The sequence below is a fragment of the Aulostomus chinensis genome, chromosome 2 (genome assembly GCF_037954235.1).
Source record: "Aulostomus chinensis isolate RoL2024-O1b breed Wild chromosome 2, RoL_Achi_v1.0, whole genome shotgun sequence".
Lineage (NCBI taxonomy): Eukaryota > Metazoa > Chordata > Actinopteri > Syngnathiformes > Aulostomidae > Aulostomus > Aulostomus chinensis.
In genome coordinates, this window is record NC_141321.1 from 13,659,525 (window position 1) to 13,680,698 (window position 21,174).

Genomic DNA, 21,174 nt, shown 5'->3' on the forward strand with positions numbered 1-21,174 from the left:
TAAAAACACTGAGTCAGAACATCCGACTCCATCTTGACACAATAATTTTTATCATGTAAAACACTGCTTTTACAAAAAATGCATTAGTGTTAATAATCAAACAATTGATGAGCTTCATAAAAAGCCCATTAGTCAAAGAGCAATATTACTTCACCTCCATGATAATGTGTTTTATTTTGACACAAAAATGACTTTTGGACCTTCAGTCACAGACAGAACCCACATATTTCTTCCATTAACCTGACGCACCCGTCTTGTAATATTCTGAACATTTATATTCTTGTGAGAATTTATCAGTTGTAGGATGCCAGAGATAATGATTTAGTATTTTCTCCTAAAATCTGTTCAGGTATCAGTTTGACTTGATCAGCTTTATATGACAGACAACATCGTCTCTGTTTTAGTTGTGGTGGCAGAAGTTACAAACACTGTAGAGTTTCGTTCCACAAAAAAAAGAAGTCCATCTCTAGTTTACATGCAAGCTCCTCTTGATAAATGTTTTCGTATATGTTTTTAGGTTGTCTTTCCCATTCTAGTCCAACTGACATCTTGGGCACATCCTGAGGGAATTTCTTCAAATTTGGCTCAAAAATTCCAATTTCACTGAAAAGTGAACCAAAAAGATTAAGATTTTGGTGTTCACTTAGACGAGCACAACTCACAGAGATTATATAACCACAATACGCTAATTCGAGTTATCATTCATAGATATAATAGATTATTGTTGTCTCAAAGGCAGCACGGTGGTGCAGTGGTCAGCACTGTCCCCTCACAGCAAGAAGGTTCCAGGTTCCAGTCCCAGCTCCATCACAGGATCTTTCTGTGTGAGTCTGCATGTTCTCCCTGTTCCTGTGTGGGTTCTCTCTGGTACTCCAGCTTCCTCCCACAGTCCAAAGACATCAAGAGGGGACGAGGCTGATTGATACTCTAAATTGACCGTAGGTGTGACTGTGAGTGTGAATGGTTGTCTGTCTCTACGTGTTGGCCCTGTGATGGACTGGTGACCTGTCCAGGGTGAACCCCCGCCCCCGCAACCCTTGACAGGATAAGAAGTAGAAAATGGATGGATGGACGGATGTTTTCTCAAAACTTTTTTTTGTAAAGCTGCTAGCTCATTCACCAACATGCTCATGCTACAACCCCAGGAATTCTCCTGGTTCATATTCAGAAACAGTGACAAAACCAGTGCATTTCTTCAGTAAGTGGATACAAATCCACAGTAGGAGTTCAGTGAATGTCAAAGCTACATATTTTACAAAGCAATTCAAAAGCATTGATGCCACATTTGTGTCTACCTCCATTCTTTTAGCTCTCTAAACAAGGACAACTCAGCCAGCCGTCACTTTCTATTTTCTCCTGATTTTATTTAAATTTTTGTTTTTTTTTTTTACAGAGAACCTTCATCTGAAACTATCTTTTCTTTTTTTCCCCCTGAACATTCGCTCCAGCAACATTTCTTTGGCGCTTCCTCTTAGTTTTTTTGGCATACTAACCGTTGCCACTTTAACCACACATGGTTGTGTCCTGATGAGGGAATATCACCACAGATACAACATTGTAGCTCTGCGAGGAGAGAAATTTACCCGGCAGTGACCAGGTTAATGAGCGCGGTGTGAACTGGTCAGGCGAGGGCTTGAGTGAATTCAACCTTCATTCATTTATAAAATTGCCACACTAAAGTCTTATCACTTTATCATTATTGCACATTAACTTCCTTTACCCAATAAACTTAATTTCAGATACTTTTAATTCAAGTTGTATTATCTGGATATTTAATTTTTTATTGGATTTTCACTTCAATGTGAACTTTAATTACATTTCACCAATCACTGCTTGTCATTGTCTGTGAAACTGCAGGAGGACGCAGACAAGATGGAGGGAGCAGTCAGCTGTTTCAGACTGCAGCTGAGTTGATTGACGCTGACTCAGAGGACACGAGCGCAGCAGAACCCCTCCACGCTTCAGGAAACAGAGCTGTAATAGTCTTCATGGATCAGTGTTGGCTGATTTTATTCTCTCTGGTAGGCTGAAGGCCAAATATGAATGACCGCACAGACTGCACAATACTCAGAGTGTCTTATCATCTCACAAAAAAATCATGAGATTTTGACTGGATTTCATTCTCAGTGCACTCTAGCTTCTATGCCTGTGGCTCCCACGTACTCCCATGCTAATATGCCATTGTGAAATTGTTTTCTGCTCTTCATCAGTATGCATTTGCTGCTCTGGTGAGTTCTTCTAACAATAATGTTGGAATGATTGAAACCACGCTTGCGTTTGTGATAATGATGGAATGCATCATCCAGGGCAACAGTGAGGTGCGCTGATGTGTTTTTATTAGTTTCTGGACAACAATTGAGTTCTGTGACCAAGACAAATCTGATAATTCAGGTTTTAAATACAAAATAGAGTCACCAGGATTCTCTTCTGATACCGCATTATGTGGGCACGTCCATGGTCTGTTGTTGTCTGGAGATGCTTCCACCAGAACATTCCTGGAGCATTTGTTTCAGGCTCAGCTGCTGCCACCGTCGACCCTCCAGGCTGGCATTCAGCTTCTAGACACAACTGTTCACACACACACATGCACGCACACACACACACACACACACACACACACACACACACACACACACACACACACACACACACACACACACACACACAAACTGAACCAACATCTATAAAGGGACCAGTGCACTGAGGCCTCCCGTTCATCTCTCTTCTCCACGGGACGCAGGCAGGAATCAGCTGCAGCCAAGATGGCAGAGTAAGTCCTGATGTCACTGACGTGACCTCCTCACTCCAAAGCAACGCTCCAATCACTTCTCTCTTGTTTCTATAAAGGAAGAAGATGTCATTCAGCCGCAGGAATCATCTTAAGGTACAGTTGATTGTAAAATATGAAAAAGTGGATTTAGTCTGTTACTCTTAGTAGTAATTTCCTTGTCTGCATTTGAGAGATTTGAGACCAGGGTTCCCAAAATGGAACGTAAGAAGAAAATTAATGTTGCCAAGAAATAACTGAGTTAGCTTTTGTCCACAACTGGAATCTCATTAAAGAAAACTCTATATTGATTCAGATTCCAAAAAGTTTGTTTGTTTGAACTTGTGCGGAACCATCTAGGTGCTGTTCACACTGAACTCATGAGTGTAGGAGCTCCAGGAGAATTTTGTTCCTGAAGAAAACTGATAATTATCCAGCAGGTGCTGCAGGAGGTAGATTCACAACAGTGAAAACTGAACCTGCAGGTGTGGAAAAAAATAGCACCATCACCATGAACAAATGCAACTATCACAACTTGTCTAAAAGCTATTCAGTATGTATTAAAAGTAAGTTCAAGTAGGAAAATATGAAAAAGTACATAACCAAATTCTTTTGAACACATTTTTCCTGCACACACAAACCATTTATTTCTCATAAAGTCATTTCATATTTATTTAGTGTCCTGCCAGCCTGTTCATATCTTAAATTACATTCAACCCTCCAGATCTTGAAGAACACTCTGTAATCGTTGTATATTTTTTAAATTTTGTTTTGATACATATATTTTTAATGTAACACATGAATAAATTATATAAAGGTGATGTTGATTTTCCCCCCCCAAAGGCCGGGGTTGGAACAAGCCAGGAGAGTTTTTGTTGTAAGATTTGACCTGTTGTGTCATGATGAGACTTCCTTGCATCCATCCATTTTCTTTACTGCTTTTCCATTAAGGGTGGTGGGGGTGGGGGTGGGGGGTGGAGCCTATCCCAGCTGACATTGGGTGAGAGGCGGGGTTCACACTGAACGGGTCACCAGTCCGTCACAGGGCCATCAGGAGCAATTAGGGTTCAGTATCTTGCTAAAGAAACTTCAACATGGTCACCGGGGGAAGTGAGGATCGAACCAGCAACCCTTTGGTTGCTAGCAGCCACTCTACCTCTGAGCCGCCCCTCATAATGAGACAACTGGCAGTATTTCCATCAAAACATAAAACTGCACCTCAGGTCTTCCTCAAGTCTCAGTGTTTCTAGGCGTGATTGTCTGCTGCTCCTCTTCCTCCTCAGAGCTTGCTGCTGCATATAGGCCAGGCCATGCTGGAGGAGGAGCAGCAGGAGGCTGAGAAGGAGAAGAGCAGGTACATGGAGGAAACCTGCCCCACCCTCTCTGTCCCAGGCTGCATGCAGGAGCTGCAGGTAAATACCACTGTCTGGATAGTAGTTTAATCAGCGTAGTTTCTGTTTCAGTAGACCTATACTGCTGCGTCGCTACTTCACTTTACATTGCTGCAGGGATGTTTGTCAATGATCCAGTTAACATCACCATGGGTTCCCTCAACCAAAATCCAATGTGATTTTTGCTCTGGATTTTTGATTATTCCAGACAATAAGTTCCGTGGCAAACAAATGTTGTTGTTTTCGTTGTTGTTTTTTTAATTAAGCCTAAGTCATTAAGTTAATGTCTAAGTTAATCATTAGACATACAAAAGCTTTGCACCTCTTCTATTTTTGGCAAGACGACCTCTGTTGTCTCATTTAGCCATTTTTTAGCAACCGCCATTGTAAAGACTCACAAAAAGCTTTGAAATTCAGGAATTTGGTCTTTATTGATGGAGTTATGCCATAAAACATTAAATTTTCCAATAATAGTACGAACCGTGTACGACTGTTTTTATGTCAGGGATGCAACTAAAAATCCATTCTGATATCTCACTGATTCTGATACCAGGAAACCCGACATTAAACTATGTTAAATTACTTTTGAATTTTAGGACTTGTGCAAATTCCTACACCACTTCTTCTTCCATCACTAAGTTGCTGTCTGCAACCTCACCATTAGAAGAATCCTACACACTTGTTCTTTAATGCATCTTTATTTTAAACCACATATGAATCTGTCAAAGACTTTTATGACTATGTATAATTACAAAATACTTTGAAAAATATATTTAAAAAAACAACAGAGAGAAGCAGGTGTTAAGCTGTTCAGATCATTGCTCTGCTCAGTGAGTAGCTGGGGAACTCATCTACTCTCTCGCCATCATCTCTTTTCCAAAATCAGGAACTGTGTCGGACACTTCACAAACAGATTGACCTGGTGGACGAGGAGCGATACGACATGGAGGTCAAAGTGAATAAGTCTGACAAGGAGGTATTTTTTTCTGCAGTTTGACTTGCAGATCAGGTTTTTAGACAAACCCACACACAGTCTGAACACTTCTTCTCTGACAGATCGATGACCTGAGGTTGATGGTGCAGGATTTGAAGGGGAAGTTTAAGAAGCCTGTCCTGAGGAAAGTGCGAATGTCGGCGGATGCCATGTTGGCCGCCCTTCTGGGTTCCAAACACAAAGCGTCCATGGATCTGAGAGCCAACCTGAAGCAGGTCAAGAAGGAGGTGAAGGAGGAGGTGGGTGGTTCAGGTCTCACATCAGGCCTGAGGGACAGTCTGAGCATGATCAAGTTTGTCTGAGGCTGCGTGCTCCTCTGATTCCTGTGGCGTCATCTCTGATAATCAAATCTCATATTCTTTGCTTACTCAACATCAAAGAGCCTTTAAAAATACAGATCAACACATGAACAGATTTAAGAACACAATTTGGCAGATATCATAAACCTGTCACTTGTTTTTGCACCCGTTCCTTTCAGGAGAAGCAGACGAGTGACTGGAGGAAGAAGATTGAGGACAAAGCTGGGATGGATGGCAGGAAGAAGATGTTCGAGACAGAAGCCTGAAGGCCCTGGTGCTGTTCTGCTGTTAACCAGCATCATCTTAGTGTTCTATGTGTGTCCATATTAATGTCACTTTGTGTAAATGATAAACTTTTGTTAAAATTTGATGTTTGTGTGATTCAAGGGGTTGATTTAAAAACATGCCTAAAGAATAGTTAAAAAAGGAGCTCAAGACACATTTCAGGACAAGAGATGATGAAGGGGCAAAAATAATAATAATCATATTAAATTGAATTCATGTATCATGTTTTTTAAGGCTGCAACCCCCTCACGACCCTTAACAGGATAAGCAGTAGAAAATGGATGGATGGATGGATGGATGGATGGTTAATGTATTTTTAAAAGAGGCTGCAATAAAAGATTTTTCACAAAACACTGACAAACAAAATAGATGCAAGAAATGGGGACATTTACACATGCTAATAGGTTTGAAACTGGATATTAATAATGCTATCATTGCAAAAATTTGGCTTCAAAATAGAGAAAATAAAACATTTAAATGAGAAAAACGAGTTTGCTTCAAAAAAAGACATTGTATTAATATTCATTTAAAAATATTCTTATATTACTTATTTATAATATAAATATGAATGTATAATTATAATAAGTCAACTGTATTATTACGATTATCGTTATTGTTTTATTTTTTTGTCACAACACAAAAACTAAATGATATACATCAGAACATGTACATGAACCAACAGGATCGTAATTAGTAAAATGTATTTAAAACTGATAATAAAATAAAAACTTGGTTTCCATAATTTTGCGTAAAAATCAGTAAATAAAAGAATCTTTTTTTATTTTCGTTCTTCAAATTTGTTCTTCCAATAAAGTTTATTGGATTTTTTTTTTCCTTTCTTCCTTTTTTGTGTCCTGGGTCATGTGACTACATGAGACAACCCTGTGATATGACACACTGCTGGAAGTAGTTACTCGCTGGGATCGTCCTCAACTCGGGCAGAACAGGTCTACTGAATCAAGAAAGTAAGCTGTTCCTCGCTTGTTAGGGGAACACGACAAGGCGCTTAGGGTCGCGCTGCTGCCCGCTTTTTCCCCATACAAACACCAAAATGACGGCGTCGGTGTTTTTCGGCTGCACCTTCATTGCCTTTGGCCCGGCAATCGCTCTGTTCCTGTTTACCATCGCCCGGGAGCCGCTGAGGGTCATTTTCCTCATAGCAGGGTGAGAGATGGCTTTTATTCACAACAGGAGAGCAATTTACACCATTCCTGTTACAATGGGGCGATAACATTGTCTTACAGTTGGTTTAGCATCATTTAAGCTAAGGCTAAGCTAAGTTAGCATGCTAGCTTACAGGCCGCTAGCTCTGGTGGCTGCTAGCCTCGGTTTCTTCATTTCTTTCCAAAGAATTAACACTTGCGTTAAAGCCGGTATCTTCGGGGTAGTCCACCCAGTAACAGGAACCGGTTGGCAAGACAACTCGTGCCTAACCAGCTTGTAGAGAATATTTCTCCGTATAATACAACGTCTCAGACGTCTGTTGCTAGGTGCTTTTTTTCACTCGACCTAATCAGTCGGTTCAAATGTTCGACCCCGGGGTTGATGGCTGCACCCTTTGTCGGCCGTCGCTTGAAACCAGCAGAGCGAAACTTAATTTTAAGTAGTTCTACATTCAGTTTCTTTGCCTTTTTTTTGCCATTGCGCTGTAAAACAACACATAGCGAGTTTAGACATTGCTAACTATACTGGTGGAAAAATTAGAGCTGCTGTAAAGATGTACACAATTGCTGTATTCTTGACACTAACAAGGATGAAAAGCATGCACCAACTCAAGGCAGCCAGATGGAAGTGGAGCGCTAACGCGGCTATGTGACCAGGACGTCTCTAAAACGAGGGCCCGACCTCCAATGACCTCCCAAATATCACTCAAACACTAAGGAGACAGAATTTTTTTTACTGCTTAACAATAAATTAGTGTTATCGTCCACAATTTCATCAGTAGCACAGTGTGTAATACTGGACAAAAGGTGTAGTGACATCATTTCTACATTAAACCAAACCTCTTTGTCTGCATCAGTGAACGTGTTCTCATCTGCTAACATCATCAGGTTTTTAGTAAGTCTCAGGTGTGCTTATATCAGATGATGAACAGAGAATGTAGAGTTGTTGAGAGAGAATAACTTGTGTGTTTGTTTCTGTGTCAGAGCATTTTTCTGGCTGGTGTCTCTCCTGCTGTCATCGCTGGTTTGGTTCATCTCGGTTCAGATCAGCAACAAGGAGAGTGCAGCACAGCAGAAGGGGCTCCTCATCTTTGGAGTGGTGCTGTCCGTCCTGCTGCAGGAGACCTTCCGCTTCGGCTACTACAAGCTGCTGAAGTAAGTCACTATACACGCGTCTTCATCATCTCTTACTGTTGATAATGATGATGATAATGACCTTTCCCACAGTCACTCGCAGTCATGTTTGTGTACAGATGAAGACAATTGATGGTTATCAATCCCCAAGCGTCACCTCATTGTTGTGGAGTTTTTATGTCACTATCAAACGCCTAAATCTACTACACACACGTATACAGTGTCAGACTCTTTACTGTACATTCTCATTGGCCCCCTGTTGTTTCAGTGTCCCACCTTTGCTCGTTTCTATTCAAGGTTCATTGTAGCTGACCTCTTTACGCTCTTCTGTACAGCGTCACAGTGAATCTAGGTCCTCAGAATAATGTGTGTGTGTGTGTGTGTGTGTGTGTGTGTGTGTGTGTGTGTGTGTGTGTGTTGCTGCAGGAAAGCCAATGAAGGCCTTCTTGCTCTCAGCCAGGAGGAGACCATGCCCATCTCCATACGGCAGCTGGCCTACGGTACTGTTACACCACCTTTAATACTGTTTCCTTTGTTGTTACAGCACCGCACCAACACCTCTGTGCATTCGTGGTTGACATTTAGGTTGAATAAACTGAAACCATTTCACAGTTGCTGCTGATTATATTAGATGTAAATTTGCAGTTGTTTTAAAGCTTTTTTAAAATTTTCAAAATTCTATGATGAACGTGAAGGCCATAGAAGGGCATTGTTATTGCACCAGTTCATGCCTTGTCCCACGTAAGATAAGTAACCATAGCCACCGGCATGTGGGTGGAACTGGGTCATTTATCTCAGGTTCCTTCGACTTCAAATATTTGCTATAATAGTTTGTCAAAAATACTTTGAGACCAAAAAATCCATTCTGACTGTGTTAACAATAACGCTTGTGCCTCTTCAAAAAGAATTGAGAACCTACATGTAATTATTTGATGTGTCTCGACACTGATGAAAAGACTCCTACTTCACTATAAAGCTGATTCTCAGCGTTAGGTCACTTGAGGTTTCATGTTTTCACTATAAACATATGAGAGTTGCATACTGGACTGTGATTGGCTCCTGATGTGATGTGATGTCACAAAGTCTACCCATAGATAAATCCCAAGATGAACTTTTTCTCTCATCTGAGCACTTTTCCTCTTCAAGAGGCGAATGTGTAAACTTTCTAGCGGGGGACTTTCAGGAGGTTGCATCATTTCACATCATAAAAACCACCCTGTCATGTTGATGCTGATAATGAGGAATTGCTGATGTTACCAGCCAGACTAGTGTGTGACATTCCTTTGCTTTTACGTGTGTCAGTGTCTGGCCTTGGCTTCGGCTTCATGAGTGGGGCTTTCTCCGTGGTCAACATCCTGGCTGACTCAGTAGGGCCTGGGACTGTCGGCATCCACGGAGACTCACAACACTACTTCCTGTCCTCAGGTGCCAATTCCCACATATGTCCTTGTGAATATTTCTTATTTTATATACCGTGTCTACTTGCCACGCTACATCTTAACACGTTTTGTCCTTTCCAGCCTTCATGACCATGGCCATCATTCTTCTCCACATGTTTTGGGGCGTGGTCTTCTTCGACGCCTGTGAGAAGCAGCGCTGGTGGGCCGTAGCAGCTGTGGTCATCAGTCATCTCATCGTTTCCTGTCTGGTGAGTGACGTCTGAAGTGTGGGGGGATTAGGGTCTTTGTAGAGTCAGAAAATCCTTAGACATGAGACAGGCAGAGTGGTCTTGCAGAATACGGCTCAGTTCATGTCAGGTGGCGCTGACAGATGTTCTTCTTCTGGGATAAATAAAGTGCCAAGCAACAGAGGAGATGGAATGTTGATGTGTGTTTCTGGTCTTGTTGTGCAGACGTTCCAGAACCCGGAGTACATCGCCAGCCTAGTGCCCACCTACGTCATCCTGTTCCTGATGGGCGTCTGGGCCTTCTACTCTGCTGGCGGCTCTCTCAGGAACCTCAAACTCTGCCTCACCTGCAAAGACAAAGACTTCCTGCTGGCCAACCACCGGCCCAGATAACGCAGCATGGCGGGCAGCGTGTCAGACTCTGTATCCAAAGATCCCTGAGCTCGCACACTCGCTCAGTGAGCAAGTGCTCATCTGCACTTTGGATTTAAACCGACTGGTCACTCAACATCTGAAGTCCTCAACAAAAAGGTAACAGCAGTGAAAGACAATATTAATGATACGGTTCTATTCAACTATTGAAAATCTCTGTTTGGATATTAGTGTACTCGTTGTTGTCTGGTTTCTTAAAGAAACGAACCAACAAGATGTTTCAGTCACCATGGCAACAGCCTTGAGTTGCAAATCTTTCAAATGGTGGATTTATTAACAATGAACAAACTGTGTATATATTTATGCATTCTTATGCCCCCAATGGTGTAAATAATTCATTTTAACATTTTGTTCAAGATAAACTGTCTGTAGTCTTTGATTTCATTGAATGCAACACAGCAGAGAAAAGGACTTCTTAGATCCTGGTCACCTTGATCGAGACTCAGTCACTTCCTCCAAACGCAGGTGATTATGCGATGCCACGCTGGAGTGTTTATGTCAGTATCATGGCTCAATCACACACTTTTCATTCTAATAAATAAAAATTCAGTTTTTCTTTTTATAGATACTTTTTAGGGATGTCTTGAACTTTTTGGCTGATATGATGACCGATCACAGCCGATGGCTGATATTAACAGACGTCTATATGATCTGTGTAAAAACAAGGTTTCTGTGATAGTCACGTTTTGTACATACCAAAAATCACATTGTGAATTTGAGAAAGTTACATTTTTTTTAAACCTTTGGGAAATCCCATAAATCCTTTATTTAAAACATTTATTCCTCTCAATAAGTTACAGAACCATAAAAACACCAAGAGTGGTAGTTGTAAGCTACTTGTATAACTTGTGGCGAGTGTATAACTTACTGGAAATCAAGTGTAACTCTCATCTCTGAAAGTTTGCATCAGAAATCTAAACATGCGAAATCCTGTTTTGACTGTATTTTCAGGAATCTAGTCTTAGAATTTTTACTACACACTGTCTGGGCACGTTTTCAACAGACAGCAACACCTCCACGGTAATAATTGTCCATTGTTTATCATCGGACCAGTGCCAATATGTTGACCAACCTCGGCCGATACCGATATGACCCCCCGATGTATTGTGCATCCCTAATGTTGTAAAAATATGAATATCTCAGCAGGTTAATTGACCCTGGATGAGAGCAATGATCTCCAATGGCAAACAGAAGAGGGAGAAAAACATGATGATGAATAATAACTCTGATTTTTGTCAGCCGCAGCTGCTGGCAGTTACCTGACCTCATTGCAGGGCCATCATTGGAGTTATTAATCACATTAATATCTTGCCCACAGGAACAGTCTGGGCTGCCATTAATAAATTCAGTCACGCCTGTGATTTAGTTGCAGCTACATTCCCAACTAGCTGCTGTGGAAGTGCTCAGTACCCGTGAGTTGGAATAGAGTCAGGTGAACTACACGTCAGTTTCCCTACTAAATGATGTGAATACATAAGATCTTGAGTGTTGCTATGTGAGTTTTGAATGTTCATACTCTCTGTTGCCTTTTTAGTTGTTTTGGGGATGGGTGTGGGTATCATTGTAATGTTTTAGTAATTCAGAACAACAAATGTGTTCTTTACACCTGATTTTGTTTAGTTGTACAGTATGTAGAGGTGCGAGTGAGTCAGCTGTGTTTCCCGAGGGTCGGCCCGATGTTTGCTTGGAGGTGGAACCTTCTGCATTCCTACATATCCTGCTTACAGGTGGCACTTTAATCCAGATTGACTAGGACAGATTCACACTGGTATGAACAGATGATTCACCTTCATCTGGTTAACAGTTGGTTTGGACCTTTTATTTGTGGCTGACTTGACCAGATGTTATTCTCAATTGTGCAGAACTGGCAGATGCTGTCACTGCCATTTTTTCTGTACTATATCATAGTAAGAAGACAAACACCAAACTAGTGTAGATTGTAGGACTGCCATCCTTCTCTCCCCTCCAGTCAGGTTTCCCATCAGGCTTAGGGTCATCCACAGTGATCAAGATCATTAAAAGATCATTCCAGGCATATTTGGCTGTTCATCTCCTAGATAAATGAATTGTAATGAATTTTCAAGTCTTATGTTCCACTGGGCAAAGTGTTTAAGTGCAATTGAATTCAAACAATGAAGTCTTGTTTTTCTTTGTGTTAAAATGTGACCTGAATGAACAATAATCAGAGAGAGAGTGAGTGTGTGTGTGTGTGTGTGAGTGAGTGAGTGAGAGAGAGATCAATGACACATGGTGGACATTAAACTGATCAGGTGAATCTGCAATGAATGTCTTTGGTTATTAATCTCAAAGTAAGAAAACAAAGTTAAAATAATTGGAATAGCACTTTGAATCCTATGGCTCTTCTGTCCTTTTATTCTCACAAATTGTGAAATGGAATCTTTGAGTTGCTGCACACAAACATGCTGAGAGGAAAAAATGACAAAAGTTGTATAAAATGAAGTGGAATTACAGTTTTTCACTGATGGCTGAATGAAGAGCACCATTCTGGAAATATAGAAAAATATCAAGTGGTTTTTTTTTTTCATTTTCGTTTTTAATCATGAAACCCAATCAACACCTGTTTGCAACAAGTGGTAATGGTGTGGAATTTCTTTCAACTGGTCCAGGTAACACCAGAGTGATACAGCTGGGTGTCACATTTCACATTACAGTTTAGCTAGAAGAAGGCTAAAACTATACGCAAGTGCTGCCAACTGTAGTGTTTTTAAATACAAAGGACCCTATTTTAAGCAAGGTGCCAGCTGGTGCTCGGTCAAATGCAAGCGCCATTCCTAGTTTCAAGCTGGCGAATCAGACGTTTTCACGCCAAGCGCCCTGGCAAGCTAACTGCAGCCACACAGATATGAGTAGCTGGCAAGCTAACTTTAACGCTGCCATACACACTTGTGAGTAGCCAGCGAGGTAATGCTAGCTCTGCTGCCACACAGATGTTCTTCTTCTCTGCTTCTGCCACTCACTGAGCTATTGTTTTACCTGTGAATTTAACCAAAACCCCAGCACAGTCGTCTTTAATTGATGTGTTTGTGATTTTGTAGCAGCCATCGAGACTCTGAAAGAGTGTCAGCAGTAGCATAAGCTAACAGGTGTTAGCCGTGATGCGCTAGTGAGCCAAGCCATGTTTAGCTTTTTCTTAACTTGTCTGACAGCAGGACTGGAAAAAATTATGCATCTGTGAACAGCTTTATACGGAATTTGGTTCATAAAATACAACACCTTCTGAGTGTGAGGCCAGCCAGTAATAGAGAGGAAACCTATGACGCCGTACCGTCAGGTTACAAGGATTGAAGATGAATATGTTAGTTGTAAAACTGGCATTTAGTCAAGCAATAATTTGTAACACATTTTTTTTAAGTAAACCTGATGTTCTGGGGACGGGGAGTTGGATGGTGAGTATTGCCTTACACTGAACTGTCGTGGTCACATGCATTTTGGAAGGTTCATCATTGGTAAAGATGCTGCTCAGCCATTTCCAATGAGAAATATTTTCCGGTCTTGTAACAGAGTTACTTGTAGGTTCTGCTACTAAAAGTTGAATTTATCAACAGGAATTAATTGTAAACATACTCAGGTCTGAAATTAAAATTGAATTATCAGCCTAATTGAATTTAATTTACCTACAGGAAAATATCTGTAAACAGACATTGTTGAGTGTGTTACTGCTTTTAACTGCTGTCCCTTTTTAACTTTTTATTTATTTTGAGTGAGAAATGTCAAAGGACAAAGGATATTCTCTGGCTTACACATTGATTTTAAATAAATTCAGAAATATTTTAATGTTAATGCAGATTTTCTTGACCATCGATTCAGGGATTTGCCTACCCGTCTCTCAATTGTCCCCGAATGTCATAGAAAATGTCAACCTCTGAAAACAAGAGCTGTTTTGGAAGAAATTTTAGGCTTAAAATATCTGTTTGAAGAAAATGTAGTGAATATTTTCAGTTAGTTTATCCATTCAGACTCATACGGAAGCCTAATCTCACCTGTACAAACATGGATTTAGGGGTGCGCACTGTTCTATTTTACTTGAAATTATCATGCATTCTTCACATAAACAAAGTAAAGCAAAATGCAAATAAAAGGACCAGCACCAACATCACGGGCATCAAAGGATATTCGCTTGGTTCAGAAATGTTCTTTTGGTCAACAGGACATTCCAACCAACAATGAACTGATTTTCTAGACTTTGCGGTGGAAGCTGATAAATCTCCTTCCTCTGTTGTCCATAAACCATCAGAAACTGCACAGGGGGAGCTAACTAATTAACTCGTCACGTTTGCTGACTGGTGAAACTTGTGTCATCATTGTCCCTCAAAATCTAGGAAACGTCCACCTTTAAAAGACTTCAGTCAAGTTTGAAACCCCAAACTGCCCTCAGAAAGGGAAAAAAATGTCCTCACTTTTCCCCAAATCTCTTCACTTAGCTGGCTTGAAAGTCAAATTGGTCCTCCAAAAGATACTGTAAAAGAATACACACACACACACACACACTGGCCCACACAGCCTCTGAAAGGCTAAATAACAGGGTTACTGTTAAAAAGGATTTATAAAGTGGTTTAAGCACCTAGAAAGGACTGGTCCCATGACAACACACACACACATCGACCTGCAGCCAAAAAAAATGAATCTACTGCCAGTAGACTGTTTTCTAATGACGCAACTCTTGTCAGTGGGAAAGAAACACAATATATTACCCTTTTTATTTTTCAGTGATTTATGATGGGAGTAAGATCTGCAAGCATGACACAAATGGATACAGACGCATCACTGGTTTATATCTTCTAGTCTGACGAAGAAAAATACAGCAAACACCAGACTTCTGCAATAAAAGATTCTCAGTCATTTCATGGGATCTTTAATGAACTGTCTACATGACACAAAGCAGGCGCCAGGTTTCAAGCCGTTCCTGTGTTAACGTGTGTGCGTGCGTGCGTGTGTGTGTGTGTGTGTTAGATGGAGATAAGACTTCAACAAGGGGCTTGTTTTCAGATCTATGTAAGCAGAAAGATGTTGAAGAGGCAGACCGTGTGATAAAGACACTGAACAGACATGATTATTTTTTCATTTGGTTCCTAAAGTCTTGCCTCCGTGTTGCCTCTTCTTTCCTCTCCTGGACTTGTTTCCATTTATGAAAGCAGACACTTTTCTGGCTGTGCAACACAAAGCCTGCTGGGGTCTCTGGGGGCTCCAGTCACTCAAAGGCCTTTTTCAGTGGGACAGCGGACAGACACAGGAAGTGACCTGGCGTTCACATGCAGCTGGTGACACTAGGGTCACCTCAGCAGCGTGAGGGGTTTGTTTCCTAGCTGCTACCAGCAGGCTGTATGTTCAGGTTCACATCAGGTTGTTTTGATCCTGCTGCCGGAGGGGCCACCTTTAGAAAAGGAAAACAAAAAAGGTAAAATAACTGACTTGACTACTTCAAAAAAGGAACACTGCCTAAAACTAAGGCCATATTAAAATGAGTAAAAACAAAAACATATATCCAAGGGAGCAGCATCCTCCTGGATCCACCTGGTCTACAGGCCCAGCAGACAGGTGGAGCAGCAGGGGGCGATAGAGAGGCCGTCAGGTGAGTAATAAGTCACAAGTTCTTAAATTTGTCTCATTTTTGTCCCTTCCATACACAGAGTGATTCAGTTTATTTATCAGTTGTACAGTTAATATGTATTTTAGTTGACTTATTGTCCACCATACCTGAGGAACGTTTGCTGGAGAGGAACAAGACTGTGCTACTTTTATTTACGAAAATCTCATGTGGAGTGAAAAAAAAAAGAGTCGGTTTAGTTTTATGCTAATCACCAGCGCGGCTGTCGCTCTGCATTGGCCCCGCCTACCCCTGCCCCTACCTGGGCATATTTTATGCTAATGAGCAGGTGCTGCGGCTCTTGAGGCGCGCGACTACTGCTCCAGGGTGAGCCAGATGGAGCAGCGCGGGGAGCGGCGGGAGTCCTGCAGCCGGAGGCTTTTCACCAGGTGATGCAGTCTACACCGCGACTCACGAATGGAGCCCCATCTACCACGTAGCTGGAGAAAGCTTCTTCACCTGCTGTCTCTGTGCTTCCTCCTCACTCATCCAGGTGAGTCTCCCCGGAGGCAGCTGCTTATTACAGGCGAACCTGGAGTGACAGTTAAGACTGAGGGGAAAAAAATGGTTGTTTGAGGAGTTCTTAAACTGAGAACTCGAATGTCCACCGGATTGTCTGTCTGTTATTTTGTTTGAAGTGAAGATTGCAGCTTATTTGATTTATGTTTTATACATATATTTTATTGAGGGTCACGATTTAATATTTTTTATACACTTGTGTTTGCTCCCTGTTTCAGCGCAAACCTTCAGGGGTGTTGAGGGAGTGAACCACTCTAACTCGGATGAATATAATAAGTGAGTTACATAATTCTAAAATAACCAAGTATGTGTTTTAATGTTGTAATAGTTGCAATATATATTTGATTTGTGAAAGTATTAATATTTGAATTCTACTGTGATTTAAGGATGACATAGATCCTATATTATGCAGTATCTTGCCTTGTTGCTGCCATTACTTTAAATTTTGAATAATTTGTAAGTTAATTGATTAGTTTACCAGCAGTAATTGGCAAAGATTTTGACAACTGATTTATCACTGAATTAATTTTTACATTTTTTAACTCTAAAACATCACTGCCATTAATGCAATGTTTGTTTTTAATCACATTGCAATGTGGGCTTTGTGAAAGTGCAGAGAAAAGCTCTATGCAGTATTTTTAAATCTTTAAATGAACTTGATGATCCAGACAAAGAAATTATAATGAGTCAATGGCGACAGCATGTAAATATCTGTAGCTGCAGGCCTTATGATTATTTGCCAGTATTGCCTGGTTTGTTGGTTGACAGTATTTGGTGGTTCAGTTGATTCGTGGTGGTTTTGTGGTGTCTGAGGGAAAGCAGCAGCAGGAACAAACCTTTCCTTGTTCTCTGTGTCCCAGCAGCAGCAGCAGCAGCAGCAGCAGGATAAAGCAGCAGAAATGGGACACCGCTTCCCAGGGAGGGCAGGTAGGCCGCCACATTGATCGTCCACATTGATGGAGCTCCGAGAGTCCGCACTGCTCACACCACGACACACAGCATGAAAGAGAAGAGCAGGAAATCCTCAGTTTTCCTTGGATGTTGGAATAGATGGGAGGTCAAAAACACCATTTATGAACTCCCACACGCGTAGATCGACGTCATCTACGTGTTTCCAGATGTTTTCTTGTGTTACTTGTCATAACAGTGACTTCAGTTAGTTCTGGTTTTCAAATAAGCATAAAATGCCTTAAAACAAACAGGGTTTTCTGTGTTTTAACCTGAGAAGGTTTCACTGTCAGATTGCTAACAGTGTCCAAGCATCCTGCACTTTTCAGATGTTTTTTTTTTTTTACATTCATCTGTTTTGGTTTGGAAAAAATTTAGAGAAAAGAAAGTTGCACACTCAGATTATATCATAGGACTGAAGGAGAAACCGTCTCTAATAGGTAGGTTGACCACGCGAACCAGTCAGATCCCACGACAGGCAGAAGTCACTGATTTAATTATCATTCATATTGTTGAGATATTTTGGTTTCACGACACGGAAGTTAGCATTGTCGGGGGTTCCCTCGACCAATGACCAATGGGATTTTTACATTGGATTTTGAATTATTGCAGAAAATCTGCAGTAAACAAAATTTTATGAAACTGACAAGTTTTGTTTTGCAAAATGTACAGTTTGTTAAGAAGTACAAAGTTAGCATCAGGCTATGAATAAACTACAGCATTGATGCGTGAATTCAGTATCTCCACAACGAGCTTCACACTTCTGTGTTTGATGTGATGCAGTTTGTGGTCTTGTTTAATTTGTAAGAGAAGCCTACATAATTGTTTCAAATTCTCTTGTGTGATATTAATTGATATATTTTATTTTATAGGACAAACTGTTATAATATCTTAAGCTGCCGACAACTGACATCATCACATTGACCGTGAAATGAAGGAACCAGGTGTTCATCTTATTTCTGGATGTTAGGACTCATTCTGTCATCAAAACAAATATTTAAATGCTTTAAAATACGCATCACACACAGTTAAGATACATTATGATGACAGCAAAGCATATCAGGCTTATAGAGGAAAAGTTTAATATTTTCAGTAAGCATTACTACATTTCTAGACAAAGAAGAGATGACGCAAGATTATAGAAACAGTCTTTATATAATTTGAATACTATTTTTTTATAATATTTTGAATAAATATTCAATCAAATTATGAAAAAATACAAGAAAAGGTAGGAAATTCAACACACACACACAATAAGTTCCAAGTTCAAGTTTAAAAAGTACAAAAATCCATTAGATCAAGTTGACACTGTATCTAGATGATGTGATATGATATATAAGAAGATGACATGTGACCTAAAATCCTCTGTCCTTATGTGCACATTTTTTTTTCCCAGACTTAAAAGTCAAAGGGTTTGACGTGTGAAAGAGAAATGTGAAGCGGTCCCAGCAGGAATATACATTCGCTGCTCTGTTGTCTCACGCTTCTTCCATCAGAGCCTCTGTCAGCCTGAATATGGTTGCTTCTTTTGTGCAGCCTCCCTCTGGCTCAGCGAGGCATGAGAATCCACTAGGATCTATAGACATTCGTCAGTGAATGAAGCAATTAGCAGCACAGGTCAGAGGTCACAGGTATAGAGAGCAGATCTATCTCACGTTAGATCTAAGAACTAAACAACATGGATGTCCTGCAGAGGTCAGCTCTGCTGTGTTTGAGCAGTCATTCTTGATATCTCTGCTTCTGATCAGTGATTAATAATGCAGCCCCTCATACCCCACCCTCTTCACCCCTACCATCTGCTTTGTTCCTGCCCTCTCAGATGAAAGCCTTGGTTTGAGAGCTCAGGTGTCCACGGAGGCTCAAAGTGTAGAAACGACTGAATGCTGATGTTTTTACCAGTTTTTTCGAATCCTTAACTGCTGTTAAAACTGGAGCTAAAGATGAGATTTCATTACAAAAACATACCAGAGGAAACTTTTATGCTCAAAATCAGAAACCTACAGGAACACACAGGGAGTCAGCGCTAGCAGCCACAGACGGTTGATTAGTGCAGCTGGATGACAGGGCTCTCCTCCCATCCTGCTGCTACTCACACCATTCAGGACTCAGCCAGAGGTCATTCTGGATTTATTTCCTCAGATTTGCTTGACAAATATACTTAATATGATTTTTTTCCCTGCATATAGGTTTTTGTTTTGTCTTTTATGGTTAATGGTATTCAAGTTAAAGTGATAATTCACCTAAAAAGTGTACTTTGCCAAAGTATGAGCTCACAAAGATGTTTTATTCCCTGAATGCAGGAAGAGCCAGCAACATATATTTAGCTTGAAGGTAATGGTGACTGATGGACCATTCTCAATCGTCACTATAAGGATAGAGATGGCTAGATAGAGCCAGACATGTAGAAATTGCATTGGATGATGCTGTGTGCACAGTTGCAGCAATGGAATTCTCGGCTAAATTATAACATATAACATATAAAGTTACCAAACTGTGCAAAAGTCCAGTATGACAATGATTTGTTTCATGTGTGTGTTTAGACGAGGTTCTGAAACAATCCTAGATATTGTAAGTTTAAGGTTGTATGAAAGTTATTGCATGAAATAACTGCTAAAATGTCACTTTCTCTCCTTTAAGGACCTGCAGTCAGCAGCAGCTCCTTCAGACACGTCATCCTCAGGACTACCACTGGTCAGCCGGAGCGCCATGTCCAATAAGACGTTGCATAAGATGTCCAACAGGACATCCCCCAACTCAACCACAGTACCATCCAGCCACTCACTAGCCAGAACAGCAGCATCCAGCCAATCACCAGCCGGCTCAAAACAATCCAGCCAATCACCAGCCGGCACAAAATCATCTAGCAAATCACCAGCTCACACGGAGCCGTCAAGCCAGTCACCAACTCCTAAAGTACCAGCCAGCCAATCATTGACCAGCACAGCAACATCAAACCAGTCATCATTTGCTTCGGCATCCTCCCACCAATCAGCAGACACTTTACAAACAGCGAATCAATTCATTGACATCTCAAAAACACCAAACTATATAATGTCCAGCTTTCACCAGTCAATCACAAATACCTCCCAGTCTGACCAGTCATCCTCGCCGGAGGACACAGCCAGTGATGGCCTGTCTCCAGATCAGCCTCAAACTAATACGTCAGTACTCACGCGACAGGTGAAAGAAGCCCTGAGGTCCTTGTTTCAGTGGATTCCAGGTAAGTTGATATATTTTACACTTCTATGTAATCTCAGCGTTTTATAAAACATTCTGATGGTACATGTTTTCATTGTGTTTATTTGTGTGGTGCTCAGCACAATAGAGAGACGATGACTGGAGCGCGCCACTTGTGCTCAAGAAAGCTACTGCAACCTTAAACTTACAGTATAGCCTACAGACTTCTATGTGTGCATTGCATCTGCAACAGGGGGCGCCAAAGAGAGACGTAAAGCCTTTAATGTAATGATAAGAGACTTTTCTGGAAATAAACCTATTTACTGTGTTACTGTGTTAGAGGAGACAACTGATTGCAAAAATGATGGAGCAAGAGAGTGCTCTGCATTCACGCTGTGAAAATATAAACTGCAAGGTGTAGCTTTACGGGAAGTTACACATGGTTTGTATTTTGTATTACTTGCATTACTAAAGTAGTGACCTCTTGAAGATGCACCAGGCCAGTCACAAAGAAATAAGAACACCAAAGCTTATTATTTTCACATGTATGTTTCTGTACAGGTTGAATAAATGTGATAAACATTTACCACACATCAGCTCTTTTACTGGTTTAGTGCCTTCGACTTGACATCAGAAACAGCGAGCCACAAGTGAGCTCTCTGTTTAGGTCTCTTTAGGGAACCCCCCCCCCCCCCAGTCTGATACCTGTGCTTGTGTGTGATGTGGCTGACTGGGCAGACATGCTGTAAGCCCACTGAGCAGATGATGCTATAGCAGAAGGAGGAACCAGCATTTGGTGTTTGGTGGTGCGTTCAGTGACTGGAGCTGACAGA

The 21,174-nt window shown here is 41.1% G+C and overlaps 2 protein-coding genes across 2 annotated transcripts; both read left to right on the plus strand.

Moving 5' to 3' along the window:
• The first annotated feature begins 2,584 nt into the window (after positions 1-2,584).
• LOC147269127 (troponin I, fast skeletal muscle-like) lies at positions 2,585-6,363 on the plus strand. The gene is made up of 6 exons (XM_086179851.1): positions 2,585-2,770; positions 2,848-2,884; positions 4,051-4,179; positions 5,045-5,134; positions 5,215-5,391; positions 5,631-6,363. Exons 1-6 carry the CDS (start codon positions 2,763-2,765, stop codon positions 5,715-5,717), a joined length of 528 nt encoding a protein of 175 aa, XP_086035977.1. The 5' UTR covers positions 2,585-2,762; the 3' UTR covers positions 5,718-6,363.
• Positions 6,364-6,595: 232 nt separating this feature from the next.
• aph1b (aph-1B gamma-secretase subunit) lies at positions 6,596-13,826 on the plus strand. The gene is made up of 6 exons (XM_086179839.1): positions 6,596-6,900; positions 7,884-8,054; positions 8,460-8,533; positions 9,336-9,458; positions 9,554-9,681; positions 9,886-13,826. The coding sequence occupies exons 1-6, from the start codon at positions 6,788-6,790 to the stop codon at positions 10,051-10,053; spliced, it is 777 nt and encodes a 258-aa protein (XP_086035965.1). The 5' UTR covers positions 6,596-6,787; the 3' UTR covers positions 10,054-13,826.
• The last annotated feature ends 7,348 nt before the right edge of the window (positions 13,827-21,174 follow it).

What these genes read in the sequence shown, in the direction of transcription:
- LOC147269127 (XM_086179851.1), top strand. An exon ending in TGAATAAGTCTGACAAGGAG is followed by an intron (nt 5,135 to 5,214) that starts GTATTTTTTTCT and finishes CTTCTCTGACAG; the next exon opens with ATCGATGACCTGAGGTTGAT. An exon ending in AGAAGGAGGTGAAGGAGGAG is followed by an intron (nt 5,392 to 5,630) that starts GTGGGTGGTTCA and finishes CGTTCCTTTCAG; the next exon opens with GAGAAGCAGACGAGTGACTG.
- aph1b (XM_086179839.1), top strand. Translation starts at nt 6,788, where the DNA reads ATGACGGCGTCGGTGTTTTTCGGCTGCACCTTCATTGCCTTTGGCCCG. An exon ending in GGCTACTACAAGCTGCTGAA is followed by an intron (nt 8,055 to 8,459) that starts GTAAGTCACTAT and finishes GTGTTGCTGCAG; the next exon opens with GAAAGCCAATGAAGGCCTTC. An exon ending in CATACGGCAGCTGGCCTACG is followed by an intron (nt 8,534 to 9,335) that starts GTACTGTTACAC and finishes TACGTGTGTCAG; the next exon opens with TGTCTGGCCTTGGCTTCGGC.